The 26,294-nt window shown below is 45.9% G+C and overlaps 1 protein-coding gene across 4 annotated transcripts; it reads right to left on the bottom strand.

Moving 5' to 3' along the window:
• Positions 1-280: 280 nt before the first annotated feature.
• Positions 281-21,555, bottom strand: LOC131928377 (anhydro-N-acetylmuramic acid kinase). Of its 4 annotated transcripts, XM_059284384.1 has the most exons (8): positions 18,763-18,962; positions 18,274-18,402; positions 12,769-12,990; positions 11,514-11,695; positions 10,802-10,946; positions 1,858-2,082; positions 1,474-1,659; positions 281-1,321 (listed from the first exon to the last, which is right to left on the bottom strand). In XM_059284384.1, the coding sequence occupies exons 3-8, from the start codon at positions 12,955-12,957 to the stop codon at positions 1,070-1,072; spliced, it is 1,179 nt and encodes a 392-aa protein (XP_059140367.1). In that variant the 5' UTR covers positions 12,958-12,990; positions 18,274-18,402; positions 18,763-18,962; the 3' UTR covers positions 281-1,069. The 4 variants fall into 4 exon arrangements, with proteins under 4 accessions (XP_059140367.1, XP_059140366.1, XP_059140368.1 ...); XM_059284383.1 differs by lacking the exon at positions 18,274-18,402; XM_059284385.1 differs by lacking the exons at positions 18,274-18,402; positions 18,763-18,962 and adding an exon at positions 14,154-14,248.
• Positions 21,556-26,294: the final 4,739 nt, after the last annotated feature.

The raw sequence follows: 26,294 nt of genomic DNA on the forward strand, positions 1-26,294 counted from the left end.
TACAGATAGGTTTTTCACAGAGTCCAGAATCTTTGTATAGGTATAAAAATATCTTCCCTCAGTATACAAATCTGGTCTTAGTGTATAAAAAATCTGGACTAGTGTATTAAAAAATGTATTTTTAGACTTGAACTAATGGAGATTTTCTTCAACCTGAGTCTCATGAGACACCTCTACCTCAACAATTATACTTATAAATTCTCTAACTGGGAAGCAAAAAAAAAATTTAAAATGTTCATGAAACTATTTCTCTACTCTATTAAATCAATGTGAAAGTGAATGTAAACAGATAAAAGTGAAGTGGTCAAAACTCCGGCCAGCCTTACATTTCTGGCTGAACCATTCAATTTAAAACCATCTGTGTGGAAACAGTAATTAAAATTAGAGGATATTTTTTTTTAAATTATTAAAAAACAACGTTTTTGTCAATATACATTTTTACTCAGCTTCTGACTTTAAAGAGATCTAGACATGGCTCAAATAGTTAGCACAGGAAACTCTCTCCCCTGACAAGTAACCAAGATCTCTGCACCAGGATGCAGGAAAATATTTGTAAGATTTTTTCGCACTCCAATAGCAAATAATGATCTGATCTAAGCACAATTTTTTACAGCAACTTAACACTTTTTAAAAGTCTTGATTATACCTTGATTTACATCAGGCTGTAGGCAGTACAAGATGATACATTTTTAAAACATCACTTGAAAAATTGATTCATTAAAATATTTACAGTTTTCTACATTAATATCAATACACTCTTCTTAGTGAAAATGGATAGTAACAAATTAAGTTAAGATATTTGTTACTGCTAAAATTAAATGAGATAAATGTTACTGGTGTACCCTTGCAGTGTTACTTCATGCTGTGGGTTCTCCAAGTATATTTATATTATTTAGTCATGTCAATGAATGGTTTCAAACTGAGAAAATCTTTGTAAAACAAAGATTTGTAACCATGAAAAAATTCAGGAAGTTAACGCAGAAATTTAACTTTGACCCAGAGGTGAAATTCACAGAAAATGCTATTTTCACTTTCCTTGAATGAGATGAAATTCACAGCAAACTTTTTTTCATTTTTCCCGAATGATTCTCAGTTCATTGACCCCCAAACTTTTCTTTCTAATCATGAAGTTGAAGCGGTCCTGTAGACTGGGCTTGTTGTTGCACAGGGTGCCATGGTGGATGCTGCCGGACACTGTGTCTGTCTTGCTGCCAGTCACAGAGCTGAACACATTCTCCATGTTGAGCAGGGACCTCAGACCAAGGAAAGCAAAGATCAGCGCCTCTTTGTATTCCACCAGCTCATCATCTGTCTCCACAATCTGGCAACAAGGCAATGTTTCTTCATTTTGGAAAAATACATAAACTCACCTTTAAGTCATCATGTTACTGACCTTTAGTCATGTCACTGACCTTTAGTCATGTGACTGACGTCTATGTCATTTTGTCACTGACCTTTATGTTTGTCACTGACCTTTATGTTGTGCCTGCCAAGCTTCCCCTTTAGATCCAGCATGAGAGTTGTGTTAAAAGCCCCGCCCCCTGTGACCAACACGGAGCCCTGGGCTTTGTTGATGGCCTTGACACAACAGCTGGTCACATGGTCTGTGATGTGCTCAGTGTATGTTCGCAACAAGTCAGGGATGGCATATTTCTCTTTCTGTCTCATAAAATATTATTACAATAATAACTTTTTTGGTTGCCTTTAATATGAACAGTTTGTATGATAGTTTTCTAATAGCACTGTGAGAACGTGACCTACTTTAGATGTGAGAACATGACCTACTTTAGATGTGAGAATATGACCTACTTTAGATGTGAGAATATGACCTACTTTAGATGTGAGAATATGACCTACATTAAGCAGAGGAAAAACTTTGCTTGATGCCCACTCAAACCCCAGGGAGCGAGGTCCTGTCTGTTTATAATAGTCCAGCTGGTCAAGTTTCTCCAACAGTTCTGGGATGACTTGTCCAGTGGCTGCCAGCTGTCCACCATCATCGTAGCTCAGGTCTGGGTTGTGGCACTTGGCTAGGTGGTTCAGCACCATGTTACAGCAACAGATGTCAAAACCACTGTCACCCTGTGGAGTGTCAGAGGTTAGCTGGGGTGTCAGAGCTTAGCTGGGGTGTCATAGGTTAGCTGGGGTGTCAGAGTGACATAGGTTAGCTGGGGTGTCATAGGTTAGCTTGGGTGTTAGAGGTTAGCTGGGGTGTCAGAGGTTAGCTGGGGTGTCAGAGGTTAGCTGGGGTGTCAGAGTGTCAGAGGTTAGCTGGGGCGTCAGAGGTTAGCTGGGGTGTCAGAGGTTAGCTGGGGTGTCATAGGTTAGCTGGGGTGTCATAGGTTAGCTGAGGTGTCAGAGGTTAGCTGGGGTGTCATAGGTTAACTGGGGTGTCATAGGTTAGCTGGGGTGTCAGATGTTAGCTGGGGTGTCAGAGGTTAGCTGGGGTGTCAGAGTGTCATAGGTTAGCTGGGGTGTCAGAGGTTAGCTGGGGTGTCATAGGTTAGCTGGGGTGTTAGAGGTTTGCTGGGGTGTCAGAGGTTAGCTGGGGTGTCAGAGTGTCATAGGTTAGCTGGGGTGTCAGAGGTTTGCTGGGGTGTCAGAGGTTAGCTGGGGTGTCAGAGTGTCATAGGTTAGCTGGGGTGTCAGAGGTTAGCTTGGGTGTTAGAGGTTAGCTGGGGTGTCAGAGGTTAGCTGGGGTGTCAGAGTGTCATAGGTTAGCTGGGGTGTTAGAGGTTAGCTGGGGTGTTAGAGGTTAGCTGGGGTGTAAGAGGTTAGCTGGGGTGTCAGAGGTTAGCTGGGGTGTCAGAGGTTAGCTGGGGTGTCAGAGGTTAGCTGGGGTGTCAGAGGTTAGCTGGGGTGTCAGAGGTTAGCTGGGGTGTCAGAGGTTAGCTGGGGTGTCAGATGTTAGCTGGGGTGTCAGAGTGTCATAGGTAGCTGGGGTGTCATAGGTTAGCTTGGGTGTCAGAGGTTAGCTGGGGTGTCAAAGGTTAGCTGGGGTGTTAGAGGTTTGCTGGGGTGTCAGAGGTTAGCTGGGGTGTCAGAGGTTAGCTGGGGTGTCAAAGGTTAGCTGGGGTGTCAGAGTGTCATAGGTTAGCTGGGGTGTCAGAGGTTAGCTGGGGTGTCATAGGTTAGCTGGGGTGTCAGAGGTTAGCTGGGGTGTCAGAGGTTAGCTGGGGTGTCAGAGTGACATAGGTTAGCTGGGGTGTCAGAGGTTAGCTGGGGTGTCAGAGGTTAGCTGGGGTGTCAGATGTTAGCTGGGGTGTCAGAGGTTAGCTGGGGTGTCAGAGGTTAGCTGGGGTGTAATAGGTTAGCTGGGGTGTCAGAGTGACATAGGTTAGCTGGGGTGTCAGAGGTTAGCTGGGGTGTCAGAGGTTAGCTGGGGTGTCAGATGTTAGCTGGGGTGTCAGATGTTAGCTGGGGTGTCAAAGGTTAGCTGGGGTGTCAGATGTTAGCTGGGGTGTCAGAGGTTAGCTGGGGTGTAATAGGTTAGCTGGGGTGTTAGAGGTTTGCTGGGGTGTCAGAGGTTAGCTGGGGTGTCAGAGGTTAGCTGGGGTGTCAAAGGTTAGCTGGGGTGTCAGAGTGTCATAGGTTAGCTGGGGTGTCAGAGGTTAGCTGGGGTGTCATAGGTTAGCTGGGGTGTTAGAGGTTTGCTGGGGTGTCAGAGGTTAGCTGGGGTGTCTTAGGTTAGCTTGGGTGTTAGAGGTTAGCTGGGGTGTCAGAGGTTAGCTGGGGTGTCAGAGTGTCATAGGTTAGCTGGGGTGTCAGAGGTTAGCTGGGGTGTCAGAGGTTAGCTGGGGTGTCAGGGGTTAGCTGGGGTGTCAGAGGTTAGCTGGGGTGTCAAAGGTTAGCTGGGGTGTTAGAGGTTTGCTGGGGTGTCAGAGGTTAGCTGGGGTGTCAGAGGTTAGCTGGGGTGTCAAAGGTTAGCTGGGGTGTCAGAGGTTAGCTGGGGTGTCAGAGGTTAGCTGGGGTGTCTTAGGTTAGCTGGGGTGTTAGAGGTTAGCTGGGGTGTCAGAGGTTAGCTGGGGTGTCATAGGTTAGCTTGGGTGTAAGAGGTTAGCTGGGGTGTCAGAGGTTAGCTGGGGTGTCAAAGGTTAGCTGGGGTGTTAGAGGTTTGCTGGGGTATCAGAGTGTCATAGGTTAGCTGGGGTGTCATAGGTTAGCTGGGGTGTCAGATGTTAGCTGGGGTGTCAGAGTGTCATAGGTAGCTGGGGTGTCATAGGTTAGCTTGGGTGTTAGAGGTTAGCTGGGGTGTCAGAGGTTAGCTGGGGTGTTAGAGGTTTGCTGGGGTGTCAGAGGTTAGCTGGGGTGTCAGAGTGTCATAGGTTAGCTGGGGTGTCAGAGGTTAGCTGGGGTGTCAGAGGTTAGCTGGGGTGTCATAGGTTAGCTGGGGTGTCAGAGGTTAGCTGGGGTGTCATAGGTTAGCTGGGGTGTCAAAGGTTAGCTGGGGTGTCAAAGGTTAGCTGGGGTGTCAAAGGTTAGCTGGGGTGTTAGAGGTTTGCTGGGGTGTCAGAGGTTAGCCGGGGTGTCAGAGTGTCATAGGTTAGCTGGGGTGTCAGAGTGTCAGAGGTTAGCTGGGGTGTCAGAGTGTCAGAGGTTAGCTGGGGTGTCATAGGTTAGCTGGGGTGTCAGAGGTTAGCTGGGGTGTCAGAGGTTAGCTGGGGTGTCAGAGGTTAGCTGGGGTGTCAGAGGTTAGCTGGGGTGTCAGAGGTTAGCTGGGGTGTCATAGGTTAGCTGGGGTGTCAGAGGTTAGCTGGGGTGTCAGAGGTTAGCTGGGGTGTCAAAGGTTAGCTGGGGTGTCAGATGTTAGCTGGGGTGTCAGAGGTTAGCTGGGGTGTCAGAGGTTAGCTGGGGTGTCAGAGTGTCATAGGTTAGCTGGAGTGTCATAGGTTAGCTGGGGTGTCAGAGGTTAGCTGGGGTGTCAGAGGTTAGCTGGGGTGTCAGAGGTTAGCTGGGGTGTCAAAGGTTAGCTGGGGTGTCAGATGTTAGCTGGGGTGTCAAAGGTTAGCTGGGGTGTCAGATGTTAGCTGGGGTGTCAGAGGTTAGCTGGAGTGTCATAGGTTAGCTGGGGTGTCAGAGGTTAGCTGGGGTGTCAGAGGTTAGCTGGGGTGTCAGAGGTTAGCCTGGGGTGTCAGAGGTTAGCTGGGGTGTCAGAGGTTAGCTGGGGTGTCAGAGGTTAGCTGGGGTGTCAGAGGTTAGCTGGGGTGTCAGAGGTTAGCTGGGGTGTCAGAGGTTAGCTGGGGTGTCATAGGTTAACTGGGGTGTCATAGGTTAGCTGGGGTGTCAGAGGTTAGCTGGGGTGTCAGAGGTTAGCTGGGGTGTCAAAGGTTAGCTGGGGTGTCAGATGTTAGCTGGGGTGTCAGAGGTTAGCTGGGGTGTCAGAGGTTAGCTGGGGTGTCAGAGTGTCATAGGTTAGCTGGAGTGTCATAGGTTAGCTGGGGTGTCAGAGGTTAGCTGGGGTGTCAGAGGTTAGCTGGGGTGTCAGAGGTTAGCTGGGGTGTCAAAGGTTAGCTGGGGTGTCAGATGTTAGCTGGGGTGTCAAAGGTTAGCTGGGGTGTCAGATGTTAGCTGGGGTGTCAGAGGTTAGCTGGAGTGTCATAGGTTAGCTGGGGTGTCAGAGGTTAGCTGGGGTGTCAGAGGTTAGCTGGGGTGTCAGAGGTTAGCCTGGGGTGTCAGAGGTTAGCTGGGGTGTCAGAGGTTAGCTGGGGTGTCAGAGGTTAGCTGGGGTGTCAGAGGTTAGCTGGGGTGTCAGAGGTTAGCTGGGGTGTCAGAGGTTAGCTGGGGTGTCATAGGTTAACTGGGGTGTCATAGGTTAGCTGGGGTGTCAGAGGTTAGCTGGGGTGTCAGAGGTTAGCTGGGGTGTCAGAGGTTAGCTGGGGTGTCAGAGTGTCAGAGGTTAGCTGGGGTGTCATAGGTTAGCTGGGGTGTCAGAGGTTAGCTGGGGTGTCAGAGGTTAGCTGGGGTGTCAGAGGTTAGCTGGGGTGTCAGAGGTTAGCTGGGGTGTCAGAGTGTCATAGGTTAGCTGGGGTGTCAGAGGTTAGCTGGGGTGTCAGAGGTTAGCTGGGGTGTCAGAGGTTAGCTGGAGTGTCAGAGGTTAGCTGGGGTGTCAGAGGTTAGCTGGGGTGTCAGAGGTTAGCTGGGGTGTCAGAGGTTAGCTGGGGTGTCAGAGGTTAGCTGGGGTATCAGAGTGTCATAGGTTAGCTGGGGTGTCAGAGGTTAGCTGGAGTGTCAGAGGTTAGCTGGGGTGTCAGAGGTTAGCTGGGGTGTCAGAGTGTCATAGGTTAGCTGGGGTGTCAGAGGTTAGCTGGGGTGTCAGAGGTTAGCTGGGGTGTCAGAGGTTAGCTGGGGTGTAATAGGTTAGCTGGGGTGTCAGAGGTTAGCTGGGGTGTCAGAGGTTAGCTGGGGTGTCAGAGGTTAGCTGGGGTGTCATAGGTTAGCTGGGGTGTCAGAGGTTAGCTGGGGTGTCAGAGGTTAGCTGGGGTGTAATAGGTTAGCTGGGGTGTCAGAGGTTAGCTGGGGTGTCAGAGGTTAGCTGGGGTGTCAGAGGTTAGCTGGGGTGTCATAGGTTAGCTGGGGTGTCAGAGGTTAGCTGGAGTGTCAGAGGTTAGCTGGGGTGTCAGAGGTTAGCTGGGGTGTCAGAGGTTAGCTGGGGTGTCAGAGTGTCAGAGGTTAGCTGGGGTGTCAGAGTGTCAGAGGTTAGCTGGGGTGTCAGAGGTTAGCTGGGGTGTCAGAGGTTAGCTGGGGTGTCAGAGGTTAGCTGGGGTGTCAGAGTGTCATAGGTTAGCTGGGGTGTCAGAGGTTAGCTGGGGTGTCAGAGGTTAGCTGGGGTGTAAGAGGTTAGCTGGGGTGTCAAAGGTTAGCTGGGGTGTCATAGGTTAGCTGGGGTGTCAGAGGATAGCTGGGGTGTCATAGGTTAGCTGGGGTGTCAGAGGTTAGCTGGGGTGTCAGAGGTTAGCTGGGGTGTCAGAGGTTAGCTGGGGTGTCAGAGGTTAGCTGGGGTGTCAGAGTGTCATAGGTTAGCTGGGGTGTCAGAGTGTCATAGGTTAGCTGGGGTGTCAGAGGTTAGCTGGGGTGTCAGAGGTTAGCTGGAGTGTCAGAGGTTAGCTGGGGTGTCAGAGTGTCAGAGGTTAGCTGGGGTGTCAGAGGTTAGCTGGGGTGTCAGAGGTTAGCTGGAGTGTCAGAGGTTAGCTGGGGTGTCAGAGTGTCATAGGTAGCTGGGGTGTCAGAGGTTAGCTGGGGTGTTAGAGTGTCATAGGTAGCTGGGGTGTCAGAGGTTAGCTGGGGTGTCATAGGTTAGCCTGGGTGTCATAGGTTAGCTGGGGTGTCAGAGGTTAGCTGGGGTGTCAGAGGTTAGCTGGAGTGTCAGAGGTTAGCTGGGGTGTCAGAGGTTAGCTGGGGTGTCAAAGGTTAGCTGGGGTGTCATAGGTTAGCTGGGGTGTCAGAGTGTCAGAGGTTAGCTGGGGTGTCATAGGTTAGCTGGGGTGTCATAGGTTAGCTGGGGTGTCAGAGTGTCAGAGGTTAGCTGGGGTGTCAGAGTGTCATAGGTTAGCTGGGGTGTCATAGGTTAGCTGGGGTGTCAGAGTGTCATAGGTTAGCTGGGGTGTCATGGGTTAGCTGGGGTGTCAGAGGTTAGCTGGGGTGTCAGGGGTTAGCTGGGGTGTCAGAGTGTCAGAGGTTAGCTGGGGTGTCAGAGGTTAGCCTGGGTGTCATAGGTTAGCTGGGGTGTTAGAGGTTAGCTGGGGTGTCAGAGGTTAGCTGGGGTGTCATAGGTTAGCTGGGGTGTCAGAGGTTAGCTGGGGTGTCAGAGGTTAGCTGGGGTGTCAGAGTGTCAGAGGTTAGCTGGGGTGTCAGAGGTTAGCCTGGGTGTCATAGGTTAGCTGGGGTGTTAGAGGTTAGCTGGGGTGTCAGAGGTTAGCTGGGGTGTCATAGGTTAGCTGGGGTGTCAGAGGTTAGCTGGGGTGTCAGAGGTTAGCTGGGGTGTCAGAGGTTAGCTGGGGTGTCAGAGTGTCATAGGTTAGCTGGGGTGTCATAGGTTAGCTGGGGTGTCATAGGTTAGCTGGGGTGTCAGAGTGTCAGAGGTTAGCTGGGGTGTCAGAGTGTCATAGGTTAGCTGGGGTGTCATAGGTTAGCTGGGGTGTTAGAGGTTAGCTGGGGTGTCAGAGGTTAGCTGGGGTGTCATAGGTTAGCTGGGGTGTCATAGGTTAGCTGGGGTGTCAGAGGTTAGCTGGGGTGTCAGAGTGTCATAGGTTAGCTGGGGTGTCATAGGTTAGCTGGGGTGTCATAGGTTAGCTGGGGTGTCAGAGTGTCAGAGGTTAGCTGGGGTGTCAGAGTGTCATAGGTTAGCTGGGGTGTCATAGGTTAGCTGGGGTGTCAGAGTGTCATAGGTTAGCTGGGGTGTCATGGGTTAGCTGGGGTGTCAGAGGTTAGCTGGGGTGTCAGGGGTTAGCTGGGGTGTCAGAGTGTCAGAGGTTAGCTGGGGTGTCAGAGGTTAGCCTGGGTGTCATAGGTTAGCTGGGGTGTTAGAGGTTAGCTGGGGTGTCAGAGGTTAGCTGGGGTGTCATAGGTTAGCTGGGGTGTCAGAGGTTAGCTGGGGTGTCAGAGTGTCAGAGGTTAGCTGGGGTGTCAGAGGTTAGCCTGGGTGTCATAGGTTAGCTGGGGTGTTAGAGGTTAGCTGGGGTGTCAGAGGTTAGCTGGGGTGTCAGAGGTTAGCTGGGGTGTCAGAGTGTCATAGGTTAGCTGGGGTGTCATAGGTTAGCTGGGGTGTCAGAGTGTCAGAGGTTAGCTGGGGTGTCAGAGGTTAGCTGGGGTGTCATAGGTTAGCTGGGGTGTCAGAGTGTCAGAGGTTAGCTGGGGTGTCAGAGTGTCAGAGGTTAGCTGGGGTGTCAGAGGTTAGCCTGGGTGTCATAGGTTAGCTGGGGTGTTAGAGGTTAGCTGGGGTGTCAGAGGTTAGCTGGGGTGTCAGAGGTTAGCTGGGGTGTCAAAGTGTCAGAGGTTAGCTGGGGTGTCAGAGTGTCAGAGGTTAGCTGGGGTGTCAGAGGTTAGCTGGGGTGTCAGAGGTTAGCTGGGGTGTCAGAGTGTCAGAGGTTAGCTGGGGTGTCAGAGGTTAGCTGGGGTGTCAGAGGTTAGCTGGGGTGTCAGAGTGTCAGAGGTTAGCTGGGGTGTCAGAGGTTAGCTGGGGTGTCAGAGGTTAGCTGGGGTGTCAAAGGTTAGCTGGGGTGTCAGAGGTTAGCTGGGGTGTCAAAGGTTAGCTGGGGTGTCAGAGGTTAGCTGGGGTGTCAGAGGTTAGCTGGGGTGTCAAAGGTTAGCTGGGGTGTCAGAGGTTAGCTGGGGTGTCAGAGGTTAGCCTGGGTGTCATAGGTTAGCTGGGGTGTCAGAGGTTAGCTGGGGTGTCAGAGGTTAGCTGGGGTGTCAGAGGTTAGCTGGGGTGTCAGAGGTTAGCTGGGGTGTCAGAGGTTAGCTGGGGTGTCATAGGTTAGCTGGGGTGTTAGAGGTTAGCTGGGGTGTCAGAGGTTAGCTGGGGTGTCAGAGGTTAGCTGGGGTGTCAGAGGTTAGCTGGGGTGTCAGAGGTTAGCTGGGGTGTCAGAGGTTAGCTGGGGTGTCAGAGGTTAGCTGGGGTGTCAGAGGTTAGCTGGGGTGTCAAAGGTTAGCTGGGGTGTCAGAGGTTAGCTGGGGTGTCAGAGGTTAGCTGGGGTGTCAGAGGTTAGCTGGGGTGTCATAGGTTAGCTGGGGTGTTAGAGGTTAGCTGGGGTGTCAGAGGTTAGCTGGGGTGTCAGAGGTTAGCTGGGGTGTCAGAGGTTAGCTGGGGTGTCATAGGTTAGCTGGGGTGTTAGAGGTTAGCTGGGGTGTCAGAGGTTAGCTGGGGTGTCAGAGGTTAGCTGGGGTGTCAGAGGTTAGCTGGGGTGTCAGAGGTTAGCTGGGGTGTCAGAGGTTAGCTGGGGTGTCAAAGGTTAGCTGGGGTGTCAGAGGTTAGCTGGGGTGTCAGAGGTTAGCTGGGGTGTCAGAGGTTAGCTGGGGTGTCAGAGGTTAGCTGGGGTGTCAGAGTGTCAGAGGTTAGCTGGGGTGTCAGAGGTTAGCTGGGGTGTCAGAGGTTAGCTGGGGTGTCAAAGGTTAGCTGGGGTGTCAGAGGTTAGCTGGGGTGTCAAAGGTTAGCTGGGGTGTCAGAGGTTAGCTGGGGTGTCAGAGGTTAGCTGGGGTGTCAAAGGTTAGCTGGGGTGTCAGAGGTTAGCTGGGGTGTCAGAGGTTAGCTGGGGTGTCAGAGGTTAGCTGGGGTGTCAGAGTGTCATAGGTTAGCTGGGGTGTCAGAGGTTAGCTGGGGTGTCAGAGGTTAGCTGGGGTGTCAGAGGTTAGCTGGGGTGTCAGAGGTTAGCTGGGGTGTCAGAGGTTAGCTGGGGTGTCAAAGGTTAGCTGGGGTGTTAGAGGTTAGCTGGGGTGTCAGAGGTTAGCTGGGGTGTCAGAGGTTAGCTGGGGTGTCAAAGGTTAGCTGGGGTGTCAGAGTGTCATAGGTTAGCTGGGGTGTCAGAGGTTAGCTGGGGTGTCAGAGGTTAGCTGGGGTGTCAGAGGTTAGCTGTGGTGTCAGAGGTTAGCTGGGGTGTCATAGGTTAGCTGGGGTGTCAGAGTGTCATAGGTTAGCTGGGGTGTCATAGGTTAGCTGGGGTGTCAGAGGTTAGCTGGGGTGTCAGAGGTTAGCTGGGGTGTCATAGGTTAGCTGGGGTGTCAGAGGTTAGCTGGGGTGTCATAGGTTAGCTGTAGATCAACTGACCTGCATGAGATTATCTATAGCAACAGTCAACACATACCTTACCTTACAGCCAGCATTAGCTATCCCCCCTAGATTAATGCACAGGTCAGTTTGTTGAAACAAATATTTTTCTCCACACGGCACCAGTGGCGCCCCTTGACCTCCGAGAGAAACATCTTTGGACCGAAAGTTACAAACAAATGGACATCTGTAAGTTGATATAAAGGACAGTAAGAACCTGATATAAGTTGATATAAAGGACAGTAAGAACCTGATATAAGTTGATATAAAGGACAGTAAGAACCTGATATAAGTTGATATAAAGGACAGTAAGAACCTGATATAAGTTAATATAAAGGACAGTAAGAACCTGATATAAGTTGATATAAAGGACAGTAAGAACCTGATATAAGTTGATATAAAGGACAGTAAGAACCTGATATAAGTTGATATAAAGGACAGTAAGAACCTGATATAAGTTAATATAAAGGACAGTAAGAACCTGATATAAGTTGATATAAAGGACAGTAAGAACCTGATATAAGTTGATATAAAGGACAGTAAGAACCTGATGTACGTATTGTAAGTTGATATAAAGGACAGTAAGAACCTGATATAAGTTGATATAAAGGACAGTAAGAACCTGATATAAGTTGATATAAAGGACAGTAAGAACCTGATATAAGTTGATATAAAGGACAGTAAGAACCTGATATAAGTTGATATAAAGGACAGTAAGAACCTGATATAAGTTGATATAAAGGACAGTAAGAACCTGATATAAGTTGATATAATTTCTCCATCTCCTATCTGAAAGGTCAGCCCCTTGTCTGGTTGATGAAACACTGTGTGGCCGTGGGAGGAGACGAAGTCTGGGTGTAAGTTGTTTTTCTCGATAAACTTCTCTACACATTGCCCCACAAAGTGGCTGTAGTCTATCTGAAGTTTGACCAGATCCTGTGGGAGATATCATTTTATGTTGTAGTCTATCTGAAGTTTGACCAGATCATGTGGCAGATATAATTTTATGTTGGATGATTGTGTCAGTCATCTTGAGCTGACCTACTATAAAACCATCTGGCCATCCTATACATACTGATGTCTTGCTTTTGTCTCCAACAACTATTTTTAGAATAAACAATTTGTGTTCAATAAAGGCTTCACTCAATAAGTAAATGATTATTTCTTAAAACACTCCTCATTTCACACATGACAAGGCTGAACTAGGCAACACAGAGAAAGAAATGTTAATTTAAATAATGAACAAATGAGACACAAATTAGATGATATATCTTTTGGTGACAACACATCTGATTTAAATGTGCATTAACATTTCTTCATTTAATGTTAACAACATTTTTCATGCAATATTTCAACAAAAATACTTCGTACATTTCTTAATAATAACTTTTGAGATTGTTTTCATTCCAAGTTTTGTGGAAAACCTCTAAGTACCCTGTCTGGTTACATCCCACCCTCAACACCCCGCCTAGGTCCCCCCCCCAACCCTCAGCACCCCGCCAAGTCACACCCCCACCCTCAGCACACCGCCTAGGTCCCCCCAACCCTCAGCACCCCGCCAAGATACACCCCCACCCTCAACACCCCGCCTAGGTCCCCCCCCCAACCCTCAGCACCCCGCCAAGTCACACCCCCACCCTCAGCACACCGCCTAGGTCCCCCCCAACCCTCAGCACCCCGCCTAGATCCCCCCCCCCCACCCTCAACACCCCGCCTAGGTCCCCCCCCCCCAACCCTCAGCACCCCGCCTAGATACACCCCCACCCTCAGCACCCCGCCAAGATACACCCCCACCCTCAACACCCCGCCTAGGTCCCCCCCCAACCCTCAGCACCCCGCCAAGTCACACCCCCACCCTCAACACCCCGCCTAGGTCCCCCCCCCCAACCCTCAGCACCCCGCCAAGTCACACCCCCACCCTCAGCACACCGCCTAGGTCCCCCCCAACCCTCAGCACCCCGCCTAGATCCCCCCACCGCCTGGCTACGCCACTCAACAAGAGAACTCACAATGCCCGCCATAGTTGTGGCCTTCCCTAGCCTCTCCTGCATGTTGCTGCTGTAGCTGACGGTCACAGCCTGCTCGATGCGGTAGCCCCAGATATCCGTCTCTGGGTCGCCTGTAAACTCAGCAAAACACAGGTCAAGGCCATCTAGAGAAGTCCCAGACATAATGCCGATACCGTAGTATGACGTCATCCTTGGTTAAGTTTTTTAAATCTTTAATTCTCTCTGTAGGGTTTGCAACAAATTTTTAAAAAATGAAACATGAGAAGATCTGCAAGTTTTTTTATTTAAAATGTCATAATATTATTCTTGATGAGACAACTGAGGCGCTAGAGCCACGAGAATATCAGAGGGGACGCGTGAGTAGAACCAGCATTATTGCATGCCTGGCAACAAACGGAAATATCAAATACAAAACCACAATGGCGTCAACTGAAATCTTCGAGTATTGTGTCACCTGGCTCCATTAAAATAAACGGCTAGAATTCTTGTTCTCCTACCCTTTCCCTTCCCACCCCAAGGCCACGGGTTCAGCAAACTCAAGCAGACGTGTCAACAAGTTCCTCTCAGCTTGACCGCCTTACGGACAAAAACAAAGCTGTAGAATCTATTCTAAGCTTGTAGACCAGTTCACGTCTGTCTCTACAGGTCAGTCATCAAACGTCACCTGTCCTTATCTGGGTCAAAGTAGATTCAATGGTGGGCTCGTGATGAAGTCACGTGGCCTTGATGTCCGACAGGAAACATCACCTTACTATATCTATCATAAAGGTTCGCGCCTCTCCCACCCCTTCACAATATTTTGTGAATCTGTTGTCAATTTCTACAAGGCTGTCACAAAGTAATGGAAACAATTTTTATTTTAAATATGAGGGAATATGCAGCAAAAAAAAAAAAAGACCCTGACTAGTCAGAAATCTGGAAGAGAATAGCCCGGGCCATCATTACACTCTTGTCACTCTCGCCGACAAAACATGATTCCCCCCCCCCCCTCCCCCTATATTCGTCAATACTTGTGGTAGTAGTTTACGAACATTCAAGCAGAACATTGAATATTCAAGCCGTCAAAACACCACAGACATGTCCATTTTTACGTAATGACGTAATATAAAGTGTTTGGGACTAGGTCCAACTCGCTTGTTGACGGCTGCTGATAGTTACTGCGTGTTGTTAGCTAATGAAAACAAAACACGCTAAGTAGGTCACGTTAGCCCAACTCGTTTATAAATAGACTCCCATTTTGAACACGTGATCTTATTTGTTTACTAACGCAATCATTCTTATTTTAGACCAAAGCGGTAACTGCAATTTCCATTTGGCAATGTAATAGATTGAGATAATTGTATTGGTATTATATTTATATTGTTATCTTGAGTGATGTCCCTTACTTGTGCCTCTCGTCACTTCCGTCTTGCCGGTTAACAATAAAAGCTGTTTACATGTTAAGGGCTTCTGTCTCCGTTGTGTAATTCTTAATCTATCTCATTGGCGACGAAGGATAAACATCTACTAGAAAGAGCACCTACTTACGCAAAAAAGAGGTTTGCTAGAGCTTATTAGCTAATTATTTCTAGAATTATGGCGCTGTATGGCCAAATGAAAGAATTTGATGCGAATGATGAAATCATTCAAGATTACCTAGAGAGGTTAAGCTTTTACCTAGAAGCTAACGACGTGACGATAGAAGCCAAAAAGAGAGCTATTTTGTTAACAGTCATAGGGCCTCAACAATTTAGGCTACTAAAGGACTTATGCGCACCGGCTAGTCCAGATACCAAGAGCTTTAACGAGCTGAGCAAATTGCTAACAGACCACCATGCGCCTGTACCATCAAAGTTTCTATGTCGAGCTAGATTTGACAGTAGGACTCGTCAACCAAACGAGTCAATATCAGAATATGTTGCTGCTTTACGTCATTTAAGTAGATTTTGTGAATTTGGAGAAACGCTGTCTGACAGACTATGTGAAAAGTTTGTGACAGGTGTAAACAGCCCTGATATTCAAAGAAAGTTGCTGCTCGAGTCAGATCTAACATTGGAAAAAGCAATACAACTCGCAACTTTATTCCAGCAGTCATCAGAGGCGGCGAGATCTTTAGCACCTTCAGAGATCCATGCAGTAAACAGCAGGTTAGTCAATAAACATCAACCCCAGCAGAGCATTCCAACTTATGCTAAACAGCCTGCTCGTTCAAATCCTAGATCTAAATCTAGTAATAATTATCAAAAATGTCATCGATGCAAAGGTCCCCATGCATCTCATCGGTGCAAGTTCAAGTCTGCAACTTGTTATAAGTGCAGTAAGCAAGGTCACATTGCTAAGGCCTGCTTTGCAAAGTCTTCGTCTGTTGCTAAATCTAGCCAGTCAAGACAGTACCGCAACCAAAGGCAGCACTATGTTAACTCTCACCAAGACTACCTAACTCAACCAATGAACCACTCTACCTGTGAAAATGCTCAAACTGATTCGCAGCCGGATTTCAACCTATTCTCTGTGAAATCAATAAGTCATGCTCCCATCAATGTACAAGTTAATATCAACGGTAAGAGCATCAGCTTCCAACTTGACACTGGAGCATCTCTAACAGTCATAACAAAGAAGGACTTTGACGCTGTCACAGGAGGATCAGTGCCTCTACAGCCATGTCACAAGTGTCTAACAACATACACTGGTGACAATGTTCCGGTAATAGGAGAGTGTATGGTTCATGTAAGTTATAATGGTCAAAGTGTTAAACTTCCTCTTCTTGTGGTTGAAGGAAATGGACCGCCATTACTAGGTAGGAACTGGTTAAGTGATCTTAAGTTAAATTGGGAGAGTATTTGTTCATTGAAGAATGTAAAAGAATCTAGTCTTACTTCACTAGATAGAGTTATATCTGAAAATAAATGTGTTTTTGGTAACTCTGGATTACTAAATGATAGAACAGTGAAGTTAAGCATTAAAGACACAAATCCAAGATACTGCAAAGCTAGAGTTCCACCTTATGCAATGAGGAATAAAATTGAAAATGAGCTAAGTAGATTGGAATCTAATGGCATTATAAAGAAGGTAGACTATTCCGATTGGGCGACACCCATTGTGCCAGTGTTAAAGAAGGATGGTTCTATAAGAATTTGTGGAGATTATAAAACTACACTGAATAAGCAAATAGAGCTAAATAGGTACCCTATTCCTAACATTGAGGAAATTTCTTTGAATTTGGCAGGAGGAGACAAATTCACTGAATTAGACTTTAGTCATGCTTACACTCAACTAGAACTGCATCCAGATTCAAAAGTCTATACGACAATAAACACACATAAAGGACTCTACCAATATGAAAGACTATGTTTTGGCATATCATCTAGCCCTGGAATTTTCCAAGCTGTCATGGACAGTATTTTTAAGGACATTCCAAATGTTTGTGTGTACTTTGACAATGTGTACATAACTGGTAAGAATGACACTGAACATCTTAAAACACTAGATAAAGTATTGAAAATTGTTGGTGAAAAAGGTTTAAAGATAAACAAAGATAAATGTCAATTCATGCTGACAGAAATTAGTTTTCTTGGTTATATATTGAGCAAACAAGGCATCAGACCTCAACCTGAGAAAACAAAAGCCATTAAAGAAGCACCCAAACCTGAAAATACCCAACAACTAAGAGCTTTTTTGGGCTTAATAAATTACTATGCAAAGTTCATAGGAAATCTGTCTGGTAAACTATCACCACTGTACAAGCTGCTACAGAAAAATGCAACTTGGCACTGGGGTAAACAACAAGAAGCTGCTTTTAATACAGCAAAAGAGGCTTTGTCTGCTGACACCTTACTAACTAACTATGACCCAGGGAAAAGACTTATATTAACATGTGATGCTTCACCAGATGGTGTAGGAGCAGTCTTGTCCCACATGGATGAGAAGGGTGACAGACCCATTGCTTTTGCCAGTAGATCTTTGAACCAGGCTGAGAAAAATTATTCTCAGTTAGATAGGGAAGGCTTAGGCATCATTTTTGGTGTTAAGAAATTTCATAAGTTTCTGTTTGGTAGGAAGTTCACCATCTTTACAGATCATAAACCATTGCTAGGTTTATTTGGAGAAAACAAAACCCTACCTGAGCATGCCTCTCCAAGAAGTCAAAGATGGGCTATCACACTAACTGCATACAATTATGAATTGAAATGCAAACCTGGATCTGAGAATAGTGCAGATAGTCTTAGTAGATTACCTTTAAAAAACCAAAGCCTGAGCTATGTACCAGAAGATGTATTTGTTCTCTTCACTATCATGGATAACTCCAATATAACTGTGAATGATGTTAATGTGAATGATGTTAATGTGAATGATGTTAAAAGAGAAACACAAAAGATGAGTGCTTAATAAAAGTGTATGAGTACTGTAAGAATGGTTGGCCTGAAGAGTCTGTGAATGATGACTTAAGGCCATATAAAATAAGAAATTAAAACCCTTTGTGAAGATAATATAAATGATGGAGAAGATGCAGTCCATTATCAGTCAGAGTTGCCTAAACAAAGTATTTGTAACTTAATAAATGATTATGGTGATATGGCAATTTCAAATGTTTTAAAGGGAATACATTAGTAAGAAGGAATGTGATCATCAAACAACTTTGCTAACATCATTAGCACTTACAGAAACTAAAAGGGTAACATCAAACAGAAGAAGCTAAATGTGACAATGAAAGAGTAAACAGGTTATTAGCCAAATACCGCACAACTCCTCATATAACAACAGATGTTGCACCATGTGAATTGCTATGTGGTAGGAAAATTAAAACTCATCTTGACCTACTACATCCAACTGTTCAAAGGTCTGTTTCCCAACATCAACATACACAAAAAGTAAATCATGACAAATCATCCATTGAAAGAGAATTTGCAGTTAATGATAATGTGTATCTAAGAAATTATGGGAGAAAGGAAAAATGGATACCAGGTCAAATTGTTCAATGTACAGGACCTGTGTCTTATAAAGTTAAAAATAACTTGTGCAGATAATAAGTGTGAATCTGTCAATCCCACCAAGTCTGATCAGTTCACACCAACTCAGTTTGTTCCACAACCAAGTTCTGTTGATATGAGTGAACCAAGTTGTCTGGAGTCAGAAAATGTAAATTCTGGAGTTAATGATTTAAATCCTAGACCTCCTGAGATAGAGAATCCAGATGGTCAGAATCTTGAGTCACCAAATCAAAAGCCACTGAGAAGGTCAAACAGGACAATCAAAGTCCCAAATAAGTTAGACCTATGATTTTAAAGGTCAAAAGGACTTTGACATCATTGTTTTGTATCTTGATTATGTTGTGGCATATTGTGCATTGTTTGTAAGGATGTAATCTACCATAGTGTTCATGTTACAATATAATTGGTGATTTTAGGATACTATCAATTGTTCTATTGAGAGATGTGTTATTGTGTTCTAAGGGTAAAGGGATGTAATAGATTGAGATAATTGTATTGGTATTATATTTATATTGTTATCTTGAGTGATGTCCCTTACTTGTGCCTCTCGTCACTTCCGTCTGCCGGTTAACAAATAAAGCTGTTTACATGTTAAGGGCTTCTGTCTCCGTTGTGTACTTCTTAATCTATCTCAGGCAAGACTTGCATGATTGTCAGACGTTGACTCCTAGAATTAAACTAGTTTAGGCCACTGGTGGTAATACATAAATAATAAAAGCTACACATTAAAACACCGAAGTAAAGAAAATGAAAGAATTAAAATATTTCATCAATTCACAATTTTTAACATCTCGTAGCTGGACTAATTCATTGACTTGTAAAAGCAATCTATCTAAAAAAAAAAAGGCATAGAGTGTTTAGCACTGTTTACAACTATAATAATTTACAAAGTTAGATTTAAATGTTTACTTTACACTACGCCCTATCTGACAGTATCTGTACTTATCCAAGTGTACTAAATTGCCAGATTGTACATAGATCTAGGATTCAACTAAAAATTCATTTAAATAAAAAGGCTTACCCTTACCAAAAAACATTAAAGAATTTTAAAATACAAATATGCAAATAAAATCTACAAAGAGTTCACATTGCTGTCGCTGTCTGTGCACAAGATAACAAAACGTGAAATATATCGATCGGGGTATATTTTTAGTTTTTACACTGGTTGCCAGATAAAAATCTGTGGAACCAGATAGATAAATGAACCAAACACAACGGCAGATTCAAGTTGTACCACTGTCAGAAGCCAGCACAGAAGCGGAAACGGATAACAATTCAGTAAAAGTAAAAAAAAAATGTAAAAAAGCGTCTTTGTACGAATAAAATAATGAATATTGCTTTTAATTAATTCTCTTCAAAATGCTTTTAATAAATAACAAACTGTAATTGATTGCCGTTAGAAGGGGGTATTATTACGGAAATTTAGGTCATATACTCAATTATTTTTCCTTCATGAAAACATTAACAAGTATCGATGAGTTCCTGCCACCTACATTCAATTTGGCAACTGATCTGCCAAGAGGCAAACCTGGTTTTAACGACAGGCGGGAAAAGGGGAGGTGTGTGTGTGTGCGTGTGTGTGTGTGTGTGGAAGGGGGAGGGGGAGGAGAACCGCTGTAAAGGACAGATTAACTGCGCAACAAGAGGTGGTTCTATAGACAACATAAAGCTGACAATCTTTACTAGTACCGGTGGTAACGTTTTGGCAAACCCAACACACAGGCCCACATATAGACCTACCCAACACAAGATCCACATATAGACCTACCCAACACACAGGTCCACATATAGACCTACCAAACACATGGTCCACATATAGACCTATCCAACACAAGGTCAACATATAGACCTATCCAACACACAGGTCAACATATAGACCTACCAAACACACAGGTCAACATATAGACCTATCCAACACAAGGTCCACATATAGACCTACCAAACACACAGGTCAACATATAGACCTATCCAACACACAGGCCAACATATAGACCTACCAAACACACAGGTCAACATATAGACCTACCTAACACACAGGTCAACATATAGACCTACCAAACACACAGGTCAACATATAGACCTACCCAACACACAGGTCAACATATAGACCTACACAACACACAGGCCCACATATAGACCTACCCAACATACAGGCCCACATATAGACCTACCCAACACAAGGTCCACATATGATGTTTTCCTGACTGCAACAAGACATGCTGTTTAACCAATAGTTAAATTGTTTTGTCTACAGTTAGGAGGGGGGGGGGGGGGCTACATTTGGGGGGGGGGGCTACATTTGGGAACAATGGCATAGCAATTTGGCTAACCGTGGCTTACACAAGAAATGACAGGCCGCTAGCTAGAGGTCGTAGTGTCAGCTCTGGGTCAAGGTCGCCATCTACTTGACCTACTTTATTCAAGAATGTTTAATAACTGTTTTCGGCAGTTTAAATATCTCCCCCCCCACCCCTCAGTCTAACCTGCCACTAAACAAGTTCTCGCTTTCTGGTGTCAAGTTACCAGGTCTGTCAAGTTCCCAGGTCTGTCAAGTTCCCAGATCTGTCAAGTTCCCAGATCTGTCAAGTTCCCAGGTCTGCTTACATTCTAAAAATGTTGCATAGCTTTGGAATTTTAACTTCAAAATATAGACTAGTGTAGTACAGGGCATGGGCATATTAACAAGTTATGGGCATATTAATAGGGCATGGGTATATAAAGAGGGCATGGACACATCCCAGTCAAGACCCCAGTCAACTTTGAGCAAGTCACCAATGAACGGCCGTGATGGTACAATCAGCTTATCTAGGTCACACGTCAACATTGTATAACAGAGAGAGGGGCGGGAAGGTGGGGTAAACGCATACTGAAATGCTTTAGAGGAGATTTTTTGAATAGTCTCAAGCGGGATCTAAACAGCTAGGAGAGTGTGTGCACGGTGACCGACATATTGACACATCTGTGACCTACATCTGTACCACGTGACGTCACGATAAGCGGACACAAGAGTTAACACAGGACACATGTGTGGAGTTTGTACGACCCTAAAAGGGGTCGGGATCCCGGGTTGGATGTAAATTTCTTAGATCAGAACAATTTGAGTCAGCCAACAAAATACAAGGCCTACTTCAGGTTCTTACTGTCTGTTATAAGGCTGGGCATGGCGCTATATGACATGACATGACACCAGATGACATGGCTGGTATCATGACATGACGTCACAGAAGCAAATGACGGTTGTGATCATGACATGACGTCACAGAAGCAAATGACGGTTGTGATCATGACATGACGTCACAGAAGCAAATGACGGTTGTGATCATGACATGACGTCACAGAAGCAGATGACGGTTGTGATCATGACATGACGTCACAGAAGCAAATGACGGTTGTGATCATGACATGACGTCACAGAAGCAAATGACGGTTGTGAAGGCCCCTGCTGTAACATTTAAATCTGTTGGCGTGTCCCAATAACTGCTCGCTACACCGGTCAAGTCGAGATCAACTTGCACTAGATCTAGATCTATCCAGCAAAGATCATATGAACCTAACCGGCTAACCGGCAAAGATCAGATGAACCTAACCGGCACTAACCAGTTAACCGGCAAAGATCAAATGAACCTAACCGGCACTAACCAGCTAACCAGCTAGTTGTCACGAAACTTACCTTTAGTGTGTCTGCTGTGTGAGAGCCCGCACAATTGTGTGACCACGTACGGCTTGCGGTGATGTAGAGAGAAGACGCACAAATGTGCAGTCACCAGCTGAACTAGCCAACTCGACTAACGTCTTAACACTGTGACCCTGTGACCCTGTTTACCTACCAGCGGCAACAATGGTGGGTGATAGCAGTAGAGAGTTCGTTTAAGGGGTGGGGTGGGGAGGGGTGTCGTGTAAGGGAGGGAGGGGGTGGGGGTGGAGAGTTCGTGTAAGGGTTGGGGTGGGGAGGGGTGTCGTGTAAGGGAGGGAGGGGGTGGGGTGGAGAGTTCGTGTAAGGGGTGGGGAGGGGTGTCGTGTAAGGGAGGGAGGGGGTGGGGTGGAGAGTTCGTGTAAGGGTTGGGGTGGGGAGGGGTGTCGTGTAAGGGAGGGAGGGGGTGGGGGTGGAGAGTTCGTGTAAGGAGGGTGGGGTGGGGGGACGTGTAAGGGAGGGAGGGTGGTGGGGGTGGAGAGTTTGTGTAAGGGGGGTGGTGGTGGATAATTCGTGTTTGAGGGAGGGGGGGGTGGGGGTAGAGAGTTTAAGGGTTGAGTGGGGGGTGAATCGGAAATTTCGTATAAGAGTGAGGAATAGATTGTTCGTATAGGATTAGGTGGGGTGGGTGGGGTGGAGAGAGTGTAATGAAAATAAAAAGAGGGGGGGGGGAGAGTGGGTTGTTTGTAAGACAGGAAGTAGCTCTATTATACAAGAGAGGCTGGTTGGTGTCATGGTTGTCACGCATGGTTGGTGTCATGGTTGTCACGCATAGTTGCACACGGTGGTCGTGCTACAAGTCACGTGATGGACTAGTGTAAGCTTGTATTATATTGGTGGCATGACACCATTGAGGTTAGCTTGTATTATATTGGTGGCATGACACCATTGAGGTAAGCTTGTATTATATTGGTGGCATGACACCATTGAGGTAAGCTTGTATTATATTGGTGGCATGACACCATTGAGGTTAGCTTGTATTATATTGGTGGCATGACACCATTGAGGTTAGCTTGTATTATATTGGTGGCATGACACCATTGAGGTTAGCTTGTATTATATTGGTGGCATGACACCATTGAGGTTAGCATGTATTATATTGGTGGCATGATACCATTGAGGTACGCTTGTATTATATTGGTGGCATGATACCATTGAGGTACGCTTGTATTATATTGGTGGCATGACACCATTGAGGTTAGCTTGTATTATATTGGTGGCATGACACCATTGAGGTTAGCTTGTATTATATTGGTGGCATGATACCATTGAGGTTAGCTTGTATTATATTGGTAGCAAGGCACCATTGAGGTTAGCTTGTATTATATTGGTGGCATGACACCATTGAGGTTAGCTTGTATTATATTGGTGGCATGACACCATTTAGGTTAGCTTGTATTATATTGGTAGCAAGGCACCATTGAGGTTAGCTTGTATTATATTGGTGGCATGACACCATTGAGGTTAGCTTGTATTATATTGGTGGCATGACACCATTGAGGTTAGCTTGTATTATATTGGTGGCATGACACCATTGAGGTTAGCTTGTATTATATTGGTGGCATGACACCATTGAGGTTAGCTTGTTGTTGTTGCCCCACACAATCTAGCCTCCCCAAATGGATGTGATGTGTAACTGTACTGTCGATGTATGGATGAGAGAAAGATGGGCCCCTTACATTAAGCATGTAATGTAGACCAATTAAATAGAAGATTCTAATAAAGGGAAACAACAAACATTATTATTGTAATAGGTGGTAATTAAAGGATTGCCTCCCCTTACATTCAAGCCTATGGTTTAAGGAAGACATTGGCAAGGTTGTTAAACAGTCCAAAGATGTACAGGTAACGTCCTGTCCCTGGGGACCATCAGCTGTGTGGGGGTGGGGGTCTGATACATGGGCAGCGTCTCGGGGAGGGGGTCTGATACATGGGCAGCGTCTGGGGGAGGGGGTCTGATACATGGGCAACGTCTAGGGGAGGGGGTCTGATACATGGGCAGCGTCTGGGGGAGGGGGTCTGATACATGGGCAACGTCTAGGGGAGGGGGTCTGATACATGGGCAGCGTCTGGGGGAGGGGGTCTGATACATGGGCAGCGTCTGGGGGAGGGGGTCTGATACATGGGCAGCGTCTGGGGGAGGGGGTCTGATACATGGGCAGCGTCAAGGGGAGGGGGTCTGATACATGGGCAGCGTCTGGGGGAGGGGGTCTGATACATGGGCAGCGTCTGGGGGAGGGGGTCTGATACATGGGCAGCGTCAAGGGGAGGGGGTCTGATACATGGGCAGCGTCTGGGGGAGGGGGTCTGATACATGGGCAGCGTCTGGGGGAGGGGGTCTGATACATGGGCAGCGTCTGGGGGAGGGGGTCTGATACATGGGCAGCGTCTGGGGGAGGGGGTCTGATACATGGGCAGCGTCTGGGGGAGGGGGTCTGATACATGGGCAGTATCCGGGGGGATAGCACAAGCAAACTTTATCTAAGGAGATTCTCTCCTGCTATCTGGACGTTGCCCTATTAGCCACGGAAAAAAACCTTGCATTCATTCATAGCATGTATAAAAACAACATTGGAAAGAACAAACAAAAACCATTTTCGATAACAAGCTTTCAAAATATGAAAACAATGTAAACTTGTCTAGTTTTGACAAAAGATTTTACATCCAAAATATAATATTCGTATTATATAAATAATTTTAAAAAGAAAATGGAAATCCATTTTTATGATGTAGAAATAATGTAAAGTTTGTAAGTACCCCGAGTCATATCCTAGTGTACAGGAAGAGGTGCGCAGAGGGGGGGGGGGGGGGGGGGGGGTTTGGACGATTGTAGGAAAAAAAGTCACAGGAAAAAAAAAAACACAGGAAAAAAAAACACAGAAAAAAAGTCACAGGAAAAAAAGTCACAGGAAAAAAAGTCACAGGAAAAAAAGTCACAAATATATATTTGCTTGATATTTGGTAATACTTTTATGTATTAAATATTTAGAGAGTGCAAATTAACTTAAGATTAATTAAATTTAATGTAATGTGTGTAGGCTGTATACGCATAGTAATTTTTATAATTCATCTAAAAATATTTAGTAAGAAGTATGTAGATTGTAATTATTTTAAACTTAAGATTAATTAGTAGCATTTAATAGAATGCTCCAATGTCCACGGTTTTCATCGTGTTTTTTTTTTAAAAATACCAACATTAAATTACCGTGAAATGGTAAGTTCATCTGACTTGCTGTCCTCAACTCATGGCAACAATAGTTACGCTCAGTTCAACCACCTTTACTGCCCACATTTATCACGCTCATTACATAACAAAACTTAGGATCAAACAGAAAGCCGACTAGGTTCAAAGGCTGTCATTGACGCATAACGTCAACAAGACAAAATATGTTTGGACAATGCCTACTGAGGTGAGGCCGACCAGAGAATAGCCTACGGCAAAATTTGCTTAAATTTCTTTTATAAACTTTTCTACCGCGTATTTAACTAAATACGTAGCAAAAGTTGAGATTGTTGTGTAAATTATCTTAGAGTATTTTTTACTTACAATTGTTATAAACCATAATGATTTTAACGTCTATAAATGATTTATGCTATCAAAAATACAACCCACAACAATAAACATACAAAATTTTACAATTCCTAACCAATAAATCAAAATATTTCTAAAAAGATTTTTGTGACTTTTTTTCTGTGACTTTTTTTCCTAGCACAAACTGTGACTTTTTTTCTGTTTTTTTTTCCTGTGACTTTTTTTCCGTTTACCGGTTGGACGGGACCCAGTTTGCTCCACAATCCCATCCGTATTAATAGAGATCAGCTGGAGACCAACCATGAAATGATCCTTGAATTAGCTGGCCGCCACTTGACTGACACCTTATATACAGACATCGTTGGCCGCCACTTGACTGACACCTTATATACAGACATCGTTGGCCGCCACTTGACTGACACCTTATATACAGACATCGTTGGCCGCCACTTGACTGACACCTTATATACAGACATCGTTGGCCGCCACTTGACTGACACCTTATATACAGACATCGTTGGCCGCCACTTGACTGACACCTTATATACAGACATCGTTGGCCGCCACTTGACTGACACCTTATATACAGACATCGTTGGCCGCCACTTGACTGACACCTTATATACAGACATCGTTGGCCGCCACTTGACTGACACCTTATATACAGACATCGTTGGCCGCCACTTGACTGACACCTTATATACAGACATCGTTGGCCGCCACTTGACTGACACCTTATATACAGACATCGTTGGCCGCCACTTGACTGACACCTTATATACAGACATCGTTGGCCGCCACTTGACTGACACCTTATATACAGACATCGTTGGCCGCCACTTGACTGACACCTTATATACAGACATCGTTGGCCGCCACTTGACTGACACCTTATATACAGACATCGTTGGCCGCCACTTGACTGACACCTTATATACAGACATCGTTGGCCGCCACTTGACTGACACCTTATATACAGACATCGTTGGCCGCCACTTGACTGACACCTTATATACAGACATCGTTGGCCGCCACTTGACTGACACCTTATATACAGACATCGTTGGCCGCCACTTGACTGACACCTTATATACAGACATCGTTGGCCGCCACTTGACTGACACCTTATATACAGACATCGTTGGCCGCCACTTGACTGACACCTTATATACAGACATCGTTGGCCGCCACTTGACTGACACCTTATATACAGACACGAACCCTGATTTTGTTTGGTTGCCGTCCTACCCCACCCCCACATACCTGAACTCTACCCTTAACTATCTGACCCCCCACCCCCCCATACCTGAACTCTACCCTTAACTATCTGACCCCC

The sequence above is a fragment of the Physella acuta genome, unplaced genomic scaffold (assembly GCF_028476545.2).
Source record: "Physella acuta isolate Inbredline_101_S28 unplaced genomic scaffold, ASM2847654v3 ptg001494l, whole genome shotgun sequence".
NCBI lineage: Eukaryota > Metazoa > Mollusca > Gastropoda > Physidae > Physella > Physella acuta.

Bases quoted from the DNA above. Each gene is read 5' to 3' on its own strand.
- LOC131928377 (XM_059284383.1), bottom strand. From the start codon at position 12,957: ATGACGTCATACTACGGTATCGGCATTATGTCTGGGACTTCTCTAGAT. The intron at 11,696-12,768 runs GTGAGTTCTCTT...TATCTCCCACAG, and splicing joins CCACAACTATGGCGGGCATT to GATCTGGTCAAACTTCAGAT. The intron at 1,660-1,857 runs GTAGGTCATATT...TTTATGAGACAG, and splicing joins AAGTTTTTCCTCTGCTTAAT to AAAGAGAAATATGCCATCCC.